The sequence below is a fragment of the Ixodes scapularis genome, unplaced genomic scaffold (genome assembly GCF_016920785.2).
Source record: "Ixodes scapularis isolate PalLabHiFi unplaced genomic scaffold, ASM1692078v2 PGA_scaffold7__128_contigs__length_106722199, whole genome shotgun sequence".
Lineage (NCBI taxonomy): Eukaryota > Metazoa > Arthropoda > Arachnida > Ixodida > Ixodidae > Ixodes > Ixodes scapularis.
Window position 1 is genome coordinate 99,559,118 of NW_024609882.1, and position 12,321 is coordinate 99,571,438.

The 12,321-nt window shown below is 44.5% G+C and overlaps 1 protein-coding gene across 1 annotated transcript in view; it reads right to left on the bottom strand.

The window, feature by feature from the left end:
• The window catches only part of LOC8031263 (tudor domain-containing protein 7A), a 142,138-nt gene that overhangs the window by 90,724 nt on the left and 39,093 nt on the right, over window positions 1–12,321 (bottom strand). Inside the window, exons 8-9 of the mRNA XM_040212490.3 lie at window positions 11,840–11,916; window positions 2,092–2,222 (exon numbers count right to left, since the gene is read on the bottom strand). Of these exons, the coding sequence (XP_040068424.1) occupies window positions 2,092–2,222; window positions 11,840–11,916 (208 nt within the window). The remainder of the gene's footprint in view (window positions 1–2,091; window positions 2,223–11,839; window positions 11,917–12,321) is intronic.

Sequence of the window (12,321 nt, forward strand, 5' to 3'; positions counted from 1 at the left end):
AACTCCCCTGTCACGGCAGCAGAACGCGGATGCAGCGATTCGCGCTTCACAGTGCAATAGAGACGCCAGAACCCGGCCCCCCCAAACTCGAGTGTCCCAGGAACCGATATCACACACAAAAATCGCAGACAAAAAAAATAAATGCGGGAGCGAATTTGGAATTTGCATGTCCTATGGGAAGGGATACCCCACATAATATAGATGCTGCAGGTTCACGTGTCACGGTGCGACAAGCACGAGAAAACCCGCGGCGAGCACGCTTGTCGCGTGCCGATACTGCAGATCACGCAATAAATGCAATTTAAAAAAAAAACGGGATATGCAATTTTTTGCAGCAGGCGTTTGTACGAGACTTTACGGTGTTATGTGGTATTTCCAATACACTCAGTCACGCTCGATGCCACTGTGTGAAAAAAAACGAAGATTTAGTAAATGTCGAAACGATGCATAGAAGTTCAACGTCTGTCAGAGTTCTGATGAGTACTCTGACAAAGCGACCTGTGCATGTGCCATTTTCGGAAATCAGACTTACACGCCGTTGACACGACCACATCAGTATGGTGGTTTCATAACAATAGGGTCCTTAGCAAACCGTCACTGCGCACTACCGGAGTCTTTGAAGTATTAAGCGCGCGCTCCGCGGTCACTGTATCACTCGAGCGCGCGCTTAAAAGCATGCTTCAAAGGCTCCGGTAGTGTGTGGTACGCGGTAACGGTTTGCTAAAAGTCCCTATTGGTTCAGAATTACCTAAACGAACACAACACAGTAAATCACTGTGGCCAATAAAGAAAAATACTCCAAAAAATGTCCCCTTTAAAAAAAAAAAAAACTTGTTCGGCTAGTTTTGGCGCAACAAGTGCGCTTGGGAGCAGGATGGCGCAGCGAAAGTGGATTGGTGCACGATGGCGCAATTGGCGCAGCGCTTCCACCCCTGCATTCCCCGTGGCTTTTATCCAGTTTTACGCACGATTCAAGGTCGCACGTCGTTCGATTGAGCGTCGAGATCATGCTGGAGCGGTAACTATGTTTCTTTGTGTCGACATGTGGGATCCGGGCAGTTTGGCTTTTCGGCACTCGTTTATGGCCATTCTTCACCCAGAAGCAACCAGCAACTGCGCTGCTGGACGCAAGTTCGACCCGTTTGAGCAGACGATGCTCCAGCTGAGTCTGCAATGGCACGGAATCTTAAACTGTGACGACAAACGAAGATGCTTTCAAGGGCAAAGTCTGGATAAGTGGGGATGCCTTCCGGAGTTGGAGGTTAGGCTCGCAACATACGCCGCAAAAGTGCGCAATCAATCCCTATCCGTGACGTGCAACGCGACCACCGAGCAAGCGCGGAAGATGCGGTGGATGCTGTCATTTACCAAATGCGAGATTTCGTTGGATGACGCCGACGACGTGCTTCCCGAGTGTAGCAGTGATGATGACGGGACTGACATCACTAGTGCGGACGAGTCGTAGTCTAGTCCCGGACGGAGTGAGAACGACAGGGAGCAGCTTCTGTTGTCCTGCCTCCAGCATGAACTCCCTAGTTTCAATAATAACTGGGCACATCTCATGCATCTCATGCGTGCATGCGCAGCCAAGGCATGCCAGAAAGCATCTATCGTGCGTTAGAGGCTGGGCTTTCAAAACATACTTTGCCGTTCTCACGTGTTCGCAGTAAAACGAACATCTAAAGATTTTTTTTTTTTTCTGATGTGCAATGTGCGGGGTTGATTTACAATCGACTTGCAGTCGTGTAAATACAGTATGTTTCATTCCATTAAATTCGTTACATCCAAGTAAGTCTGATACGTTCGATACAGTTTCCCTATACTCGGCACGTAGACGTTGTCACACCTAGAACTTGCAGCCATGTCATATACACAGCCCACTCGCTGTTTTTTTTTTTCTCTTCGTCTTTTTTTTTTTTTTTTTTAATGTTTACAAATTTGATAGATATTTATCTGTTGCAGCACCAAAATTTCGCGCTACCTAACGACCAAAACATGAGACCGTGGTTGCGAAAAAAAACTTGCACTGGTGTGAAGGACAACAATTCCAAGGTCGGTCGATGCAAAGGGAAAGCGGGAAGGAAGACTCACTGGGTGATGCTGACAACACTGGCCGACTTGACCAGGTCCAGCCAGTTCTTGGGCAGTGTCTCGTGGTACTGCTCTCTGTACATGTCCGGAATCACTATGCTCCACAGGCCGTTGGGCTTCTGGGACACCAGCTGAGAAACAGAAAACAAAAACAATCAAACACAGCCAAACCCGGTTATAACAAAGTCGACATTTCGAAAGGTTTGCTACAGTCATACTTCGCTACGAGTGGAATTTGCCCAAAAGGTGGCCACTTTTTGTGTACACCACATTTCATGGTCACGCAGCACATAACATAGGCTTTCGCAATGCACACTTTTCCTTACGAGAGCTTGTGCGCTGTGCGAGACCGTACCTAAAAGGGGGAGCCTCAGATGTGCATCGTGTGTGCGCCCTATGTTGGCGCAACTGGACAGCATGTCGTGTATACGGTACGTAGGTACAGCATGTGATTTCCACGATCCGGAAAAAATTAAAATTAAGAAAGCTCAACCATCCTTAACGCACCAGGCAGTAATACAAGGGCCGATGACTGCAAATGCTTTTTCGTGTACCCTAATTCCTTAGAAAGACAGATGCGATTTCCCTTAATCTCGGGAGACGTTGAAAAATTGTCTTCTTTGCCCCTTTCGAATGGCGCTGTAACGCAACCGAAAAGCGTGTAGAATCTCCGCAACACGCTCCAGTGAGTCTCGCTAGCTCTGCAAAGCATGTGATCAAAAGGCATGCAGAATGTCAAAATCCGGACTTGGGAGAGATCCAGAGAGAATCCAAGAGGCAGACGATCCAAGTGTGCGCTGTCTCAGCAACGAGCCTGTTACTTCAACAATCGGGCAACAACTTGCACGCGTCCTCCGCCTCACGCCGTCTGCCTCGCATCATCTGCTCGTGTTGGGCATCTCGCCCAGCCATATTGCTGCCCGCGCAGCTGGCCAAGTAGGCAGCGCACCCATGGCCTAACGGTTATCGTGCTTGCCTCGCACGCAAAAGGCCGAGGTTCTATGCCTGGCCGTGGATAAACCTTTTTGTTGTTTCTGTAAAGTCGCGTTACGGTAAATTTGAGGACCCTGTTGGCTTATTTGAGGTTAGAATGTTCTACGCCGGTTGTTCCAGAAGCCCACGCGTCTACGTAAGTGCTGTGCCTACATAAGTGTCTACATAAGTGCGTGCTGAGCTGGAGTCAGCCTCGCCCCAGCGTTCGATCCTGCTGTTTCGCCGACTTCGACGCCCGCAACGCTCTGTTGTTATCTTCCGTTTCCTTTTGTTTTCGGCACAAGTTCGCCTCATTAAACGTTTCAGTTTCCTCAGTTATTTCGTCACCTTGCAATTCGTGACAATATCAAGTAGGACTTGATCAGCGTGATTCGCTTCTCTGGTGTAGACCACTGCTGACGAGGGTAGTAAAGGAGTTGTGGGAACTCAGGTTCACGAAAAGGACCTTTACGCTAAATGCCACTTGAGTTACCGTGTGGCACTGCCTAAATGACATTTACACTAAAGGTCCTTTTAAGTGCCCCTCTGAGAGGGGTCTAAAAGACGTTCAATCAGCCAATAGTGTATGATACACTGGTCCATTGCCTGGTAGTAAATGCACCTCCGCAGCACTCAGGAGTGGATTGACAGGATGTGCGCTAGAGTTGTCAAGCAGCAACACCTGCTTCCTCTTCTGCTTGTCATCACACGCGAGTCACAGAAGGAGTCCCCGGTCATCCACGCTTTTTTGTTGTGTACATATGTAACAAGAAAGAATATCCAAGAAGCCACGAGGTTTCTTGGTTCTTCCGATCATGAGCAGCCTCTTTGCTCAGCTCCGACACAGTTGTCGCCTTTGTCTGCGTTTTTGCGGGCTGGTAAAAGAGTGTCCCTGTAGATGTCTTGATCTACACGAGTTGAAAAATTCCACTCCAGGTTCTTTCCAAGCCACTGGCGGACAGAGCCTCGCCGACTACGCTCTTGCAAGCCTCGAATCTTCTTTAATGTAACGATGGATGTCATGCCGATCCTCATTGCAGCCAGCTGGGCTCAGTCAGGCACCAAAGCGAGGTTCCCAACTTTTCCCGCAGGTATTGGGCCGCTCTTTGGGACACCTTTTGCATGAGCGTCGAGAAACCATTTGTATAGAGCCTCTTGGACGTCGCAACATGTCGCCTTAGGGATCTTCCGGTCTACACTGGAAGCATTGTCGTTCAGGACTCGGCCCATCTTACCACCATTCTTGATGATTGAGGAAAGTGTGAGTGGTGCAATCTGCCGTGCAATGTGGGACATCTTGACGTTCTGCAGCACTTCATTGAGAATGGCACACTTCAATGAAAGAGCCTTACGCTTCCCAGTCGGTGGACAGAGATTCGGCATGGCCAGGCAGGTCCGGGAGTCCGTAGTCAAAAGGTGCAACGAGCCGTTCGAGATTCCTTGGTAAGATGACGTAAAGGCGCTCGGAAAGGCTCTTTTGTACCACCCGGAGGGGTCAAGAATGGGCAATCTGGCTCGCTGCAACTCCGTGCGTCCCCAGATAGAAAAAAAAAAATTATTGCCGGAACAAAACAAAAGAACGCTGGAGACGGCATTTCATTCTTTCTGTTTGGCATGCCCGATTTCTTCTCTTATGTACGAGGAAAGAATTAGTATCCCTTCCTGCATCTCGTTTCAAGCCCCCTTACGCCACTTTCTTTCTGTTCCGCGACCACTCGTGTTGCAAACCAACACCCACTGCCTGAGATGGCTATTGCGTCACTTGCAAAGCGGCAAAGCCAAATTTGTGAAGTACGGAGTTGCCCAACTTGTACTGGAGAGAGTCGCTCAGCGCTGGAGCGCACCAAACATTAGAAATAGATTGTTTACGATCTACTCCTGGGATTCTGGAACGCTACTTTCTAGCAATTTTCGCAAAAAAATAATCTTAGCACTTTAAAGAGATACTACAACCAAATTTCGACACTTATTTCTCGATCTATTTCTGTTCAAGATTGGTGTGTCTGATTATCACATCAGACACACCAATCTTTCGTTGAAAAAGACGGGAAAAAAAATTTTAAAACAAATAAACGACTAGCAAAGAGCACCTGGTGGATGTCGCTAACGCCTCGTTTGTAATGCCCGCCTAGGAACCTTGACAGGTAGTGAGAGTAACTGTCTCGTCTCCGGCCACGAAGAGAGAAGAGCTGAAAGAGGAACTCCCCTCTACCCTAGACTCCCAGAAGTCCCTATAGTCCCCAGTGGCGTCACTAGGGGCAGCGGCACCCGGGGCGGTGGCCCGCCGCAACACCATCTCCCCCGCTCGTTTTCGGAATCTCCGCTCATCTTCAGTGCCTGTCAAAGCTATGCAAGCGTGCCTTTGCCATTTTCAAAAAGTTTAGAAAGAGACGACTAGTGTCGGTGCGGGGTAACATAGCCGACAAGCTTGCAATGGCACGCGCTGCCCACACGAGCGACAGGCGCATGGCGGCCCAAAGATCCTAGTATGACGTCACGACTGGTCGGAGGTTTTCGTGTTTTCTCAAGTTTGAAATACATCTTCAGGGAAAACAAACGTGATATTCAGATTCACGGGATAAAAATACACTCTAACTCCTTTTTTTCAAAAAGTGTTTCAGGTTCTCTTTAAGGAAGTGATACCGTCATCATTGGGGCTATCGAGGTTGTTGAGTCACGCCCCTTTCGCTTCCCGTGGCATTGGGCAAGGCGACCCCAATTGGCATGCGGACACCATCTAATCTGCTCCTCTTCGCACTGAAGGTTGGTAAAAACCCTTCCTTTGGTCGATTTATAAAAAGTTATTGGTGCCTAGCGGTGTTGCCCTGCCCGAAAGCGTTTTGTGCTATCGTCGACTGCTTTGATGGTTTGTGTATGCTGGTGTAGCTTTTAAGCGGCGACGTTCAATTAAATCATGGTCCCATAGATGAGGTAATGAAGGCACTTCTCAATGGACAAAAAGAAATGCTTGAAAAGATTGGGATGGTCAACGAAACGCTTGACGATTACATGGCTCGAACTCTCTTGCCAGGTGTAGTGCACAACAATGTGAAAGAACAGTCGAAACAAAATCGGTCTGGCATTGCATGCTAAGATAGATGACGTTAAATCGCAGTAGGCAGAAGAACGTCATTATCTATGGATTGAAAGAAGACAGCAATAAGACGACAGCCTCATTGCAACAGCATGTCATCAATGAAGTGTTCCAAGCCAAGATGGGTGTAAAAATCACAATTCTTCAGAGGATTCATCACTTGGTAAGAAGAGGCGGCAATTCAACCCGGCAAGTAATATTGCGTCGTTTTGACCAAAATGAAAAAACTGAGCTTTTTAGGAACGCTCGTAAACTTAAAGATACTGGCTTGTCACTACGTGACGACCATTCGCAGGATGTACGCAGTAAGCGTAAGCACTTACAGGACCATGCGAAAGTAGAAAGGGAGCCAGGCGACCACTCGGTTAAACTTGTACGCGATAAACTATACGTAGATGGCAAGTCATATACATGGGGTTCAGAACTTCAGGAAGTGGTACAAGTTAAATGATCGTAATGTACCCCCAAATCAAGGACAGTTTGTGAAATCGTTGTACTTGTTGTAAATTGCCGGAGTGTTAGAAATAAAGTGGGCGAGTTGGCTGGCCTAATCAGTTCAATATGTGCTGATGTCGTCAACGGACGGAGTCTTGGCTCGACGCAACGATAATGGACAATTAAGTACTTCTTTGTTCTTTCAATGTGTACCGTCATGAAAGAATGACGCACGGTGGCAGAGTTTTTATCTTAGTGAGGGATTCATTAAATAGCAGCGAACTTTCTGTTGACAGCAACTCAGCTGATTCTGTTTGGTGCCGTGTCATACAGTCTGCTGGTTCGAGATTTGTGGTTGGCTCCTTTTATCAACCACCAGCTTCTGATTTGAGCGCTATGCGGCAGATTGTTTGTTCTTTTTCTGCCGAGTGTATTCTTCTTGGAGGCGATTTTAATTTACCGGATGCCACATAGAGTGATAGTAGATGCGTTTCAGGCTCTAATAGCGGTATATACTCCGAGGTGAAAACTATGTCAAATACACTTGGCTTTTCTCAATATGTTGCCCAGCCGACACGCGGTTCTAACCTTCTTGATTTGTTGTTTTGCAACACTCCCGATGTTGTGTATGCGTCATACCTGGCATCAGTGATCATCGTGCCGTCGTTGCCAATTTGGCCACAACTACTAATCCAGTCAAAATTATTGAGTCTAGGAAAGTTTTCTTTTTTGACAAAGGGGATTATGCGAAGATCTCAATGAATCTTGAGAACAGTCTTTTGTCTTTTGAATGTATTGCAGACGACATAAGAGTTAATCATTTGTGGCTAACGTTTAAGGAAGAATTCTTACTCTCATGGACGCTTATGTACCTAGTATATTAAGCAGTAAACGGAAAAAGAGGGAGGAACCATGTATTATGTGAGCTTATTTGCATGATACATAGACGACAGAGAACCTTTACAAGGTACTGCAAAAATAAATCCGAGGATAACTTTTGTAAACTGCGGGACTTAACGTCACAATATAAGAAAAAATTGAGAGAATGCCAGAGGACGTTCTTTCAAGGTTTAACTTTAGACCTGCAAAGTAACAACAAGAAGAAGTTTTGGAAATTTATGAAACGGTGTGGTAAAGATAAGCTTGGGCCCCCCAGCCAAATGCAGCAAGAAGGGTTTGTAGTAAAAAATGATTATGATAAAGCTACATTATTTAATGATTTCTTTAAGTCAGTATTCCTTCCCGATGAAACTGTTTCCCTACAGATGGTTAGCGACCAGTATGTTGGCATGCCGCAGGTTGGAATCAATAAATTGCTCGTTAATATTGATGAATCCAAAGCTACAGGTCCTGATGGTATCTCTTCCAGGGTGTTAAAGTATTGTTCGAGTGCAGTAGCAAAATATCTTTTTGCCATTTTTTTCAAAGTTGATACAGGAGGGAAAACTACCTGATGATTGGAAAGTAGCCAATGTCGTGCCAGTTTTAAAGGGTGGATCTAAATTTACTGTTTCGAACTACAGGCCCATCTCACTGACCCCAGTGTGCTGTAAAATTGTTGAACATATTTTGCACTCGGCATTAATGAAGCACCTTGTTTTGATAGACTTTTTGAATGATCAACAGCATGGGTTCCAAAAAGGTTTTTCATGTACGACGCAGCCAATCGAGTTTTATCGTGATACTGCCACGGTACTTGATAATAGAGATCAAGATGATTGTATGTTTTTAGATGTGAAGAAAGCATTTGATACTCTCTCTCATTCAGTATTACTGCAGAAACTTCAAGTCCTAAATATTGATATTAATGTGATGCACTGGTTACGAGATTACCTAGCTTCAAGGCAGCAACAGGTTGTGGTAAATGGGACATGCTCGGGTGCTTCTCTTTTTCATTTATATTAATGATATTTCCCGAGGAATTGAATCAAAAATGTCTCTTTGCCCATGATTGTGCATTGTACAACGCAGTGTCTGGTGAAATGGATTTCACACAGCGTGTGAGAGATGTTAAACAAATTAAATCATGGTGTAGAAACAATAAGATGTCATTGAATGCTAGCAAGTCTGTTCATGTGTGCTTCGCAAGAAAACATAATAAATTGACTCATCAGTACTCCATTAACAATGAAAATATTAGAAAGGAACCATCTTATAAGTATTTAGGTGTTATATTTGCCGAAGACGGAACATGGACAGCACAAGTGAACAGTGCTGTTTCCAGGGCAGGCAGGGCTCTAAGTTTTTTACGATGCAACCTTAAAGATGTAAGCAAAGAGCTTAAGGAAGAGCATATAAAGCCTATGTTAGACCGATATTAGAGTATGCCTGTCATGTGGGATCCGTCTTACCAGGTTCGTATCAGTGCTATAGAATGTATTCAATCTGTTGCTGCTTGGTTTGTCCTGGGAAGGTACGATTGTTTCAGTAGCACAACTGAAATGAAAAAGGAACTGGGATGGGCGCATTTAAATGATTGTCGTAAAAGGCTGCGCCTCAAATTGTTTTACTCGATTCATCAGAACGAAACAGGAATTTGTGCTGCCAAGTTTCTGCATTCACCATCTTATTGTTCTGCTCGTACAGACCATTGTTATAAGGTTCAGCCTTATTTCTCCAGAACAAACATTTTGAAACACTCTTTCTCTGCACGAACCATCGCAGAATGGAAATCATTACCGGCAGAAGTGGTGTGCCACGAGACTGTGGATCTTTTGTTTAATGCATTGTGCCCCCCTGCAATAATGCCTGCATGGGTGCTGCGGGTTTTGGGATTGTGACGGGCTCAGTCAGTGTTCCGGAATTATAAGGCATCATTTTTTTAGACATTGCGCATACCGTATTTCTCCGAATATAAGGTGGTCCCGATTATAAGGCGAGGGGGCAGTTGAAGGACTCAAGAAAAAGAAAAAAAAATCAACATATTGCTATACTGAGCTTCGAATATAAGGCGGGGTATGACTTTGAGACTATGGATTTTGGAAAAAAACCTCCCCTTATATTCGAATAAATACGGTAGTTTTATAGATATCCAAGCTTGGTTTTAGGCATGTATAGCAAAACCAAAGTAGGCTACTCGTGTTCAATTCGAAGATATTTCATTCCGCTATGTTTTTAATGTGTTCATAATTCTAACGGCGTTTTCGTGCAATTCACACTAACCCCGCTGAGTGCACTTCTTTCCGAGCACCGGTGCACTGCAGAGAGGCAACAACCGCAGATCTCGCTTCCGCAGGTGTTGCTTCTCCGCAGTGGACTGGTGAGAACTCAATGGGGCTCAAGAAAGGCCCGCATGAGCTATGAAAATGGGCACCCTGCAGAAATTTTCTTAGCAATGTGCGCGGATGCTGCAACAAGGCGGCATGGCATAGGTCCACGTCGCAGCGTCCGTGCAAGTTGTTACCAAAACTGCCCAGCGGTGCCCAGTTTCATCGCTCGTGTGTCCCCCGCTTACATTAGACAACTCTGATGACTTAATTTTGTTTGGAGTTGTCACACACTGTCTAAATAGTCCCCAATCAACAACCTTTTTCAAAGATAAACAAGCTTATGGTGTACATTTTAGGAATGTTTCATGCGCAGCATACCAGCTGCTTATGGTCAGTAGGCCTATGTAGAGGAAATCATCCAATATCTGCTTTGCATGCGTAGCCATTCATAAGCCAAATCATAATTTTTTCTTTCATCATATTTATACTCATGATTCAAGCTTCCGATAATTCAAATAAAATTTGAGGCTTCCTGGAATTATTGATGCGCTAGAGAGGGATGGCAACACTGTACCAGCTGTTTGACGGTGGCACTGCGGTGTACGCTGCCCAGTGTTGCTTGACTCAAAGCTAAGCCGCTTGCTAAGGAGCAGCAGGTAGCATCTTTACAATTGGTTTTAGTGGAATACGCAACATTTCGGCTGGAATACTTGGTGCCACTAAAGCAGATTAAATAAAACTATCTCAAGTTCCAGAGAGCTTCAAACTATCAGGTCGACTATAGCTCTGGACATGGAAATGAAAATAATCTTATTGTTTTCAGAATAAATTTGAATATCAAAGCTATTTATGGCTTAGGGATTGAGCACCAAAGCCACCTAAATTGCTCTGGAAGTGAATATGCCAGCAATCTGAATAGCTTTTCAAAGAGCCAAGGAACTCATTACTAGTTCTTTTAATGGCCTCAAAGAGAAAAATCAAAAGTAACGATTAAAAGAAAAAGGACTGGCAGCGACCTTTTTTTCTGAAGTCTTAGAATGCATGAAATGCGGTGTTGAAGAACCGACTCTATACATCTGTTAATAAGACATTAAACGCTCCTTTCAGGGCATTTACTTTCTTCTTATATTTTTAGCTGATTTCTCCGCTAAAGTTAATTGATGCGCAAATCCCGGTACATTAGGTCCCCATTTCTTTATCGTCCAACTGCATTCTTTCCATCATGTTAGTGGAAAGAATGCAGTCAATATATCGATCGCCACTAGGATGGTAAAATTGTTTGACATTGCTAAAATAAGATATGTAAACTGGAGCCAAGTGCAAGAGGAACGTGATTGGTCCCTGCTTGCCTTTCGAAAGTGAGAATTTGCTTTGGCTCAAGCCTAGCAAATTTACACGCAAATCAAATGCCAAAGCTCTTTAGTTTCTGTACCTTTCAGAACTGAGAAATTTGCTTAGGGCGGAACCTACCTACTAAATCTATATGCAAAAAGTATATTTTGACCAATGCGCTTTTAAAGAACACGCACAAAATAAAAAATTTTTTTTTTTTTTTTTTTTTTTTGAACAGCTTAGATAGAAAATGAATATCAGAAAGGAATTCTATGGCTTGAAAGGAATTTGTAGTTGGCACTTGCGGGAGCCAGTGGAGAAGCGCCTGCTATGGTCACATGGTGCCCTTTCAGGAGCTTCGTTTTGACTCTTAAAAGTTGCTTAGTAACCTTTGAATTGCAACAAAAGAAACAAAGATCAATAATAGAGCCCAAAGGAAGCTCCTGAAAAAGCACCACGTAACAGACCTGTGCGCCGGTCACAAATTGACAAGGGACTTTGCGGCGGTGCACAGGTCTAATATGCGACCAGTGGCGGCTCCCGCGGGCGCCAACTACAAATTCCTTTTCCGTCCTAAGCATACTTCTAAAAATTCATTTTTTCCTCGTAAATTTGTTTCATGACATTCCTTTTCCATTTAGGCTGTATAAAAAACGTGTCCTTTAAGAGATTGGCTCCAGAGGGCCAAGACAAAGTTCCCTCCCACCTCCTTGACTCGACCCAGGAGGCATTCCACCTGCTGCGCACTCGAAGCTGGAGTCTCCGGCAGCGATTGCTTCAAGCCTGAAAGAGAAGGAAACACTTTGTATTCACCCAACTTGCCACTGCAAATTGTTGAGAAAAAATTCATTTTTCATCAATCATGAGGTTTTCCGTTTTAGAAACTAATTATACAGCTTTACACTAAATTTGATAACCATGTGCCAAATAGTAACGTTGATACAAAATAGTTTCAACAGATTGTGAGGCAGTAACAAAGTAAAGGAGTTCAATGTTTGAATGCATTTTTCTCAGTTCCACTGTTTGCTGCAAATTTCGTACGAAGGAATCTTTTGTTCGAAGGTAAAATTATTCTGATACCACAATCAAGATGTTTCTGAACTGAAATTTACTGGGGAATCGGGCTATCTACTTTATATTAAATTGAAGTGTTCATTGTTAGGGTCTAGGGGTTTACTCTACATAAAT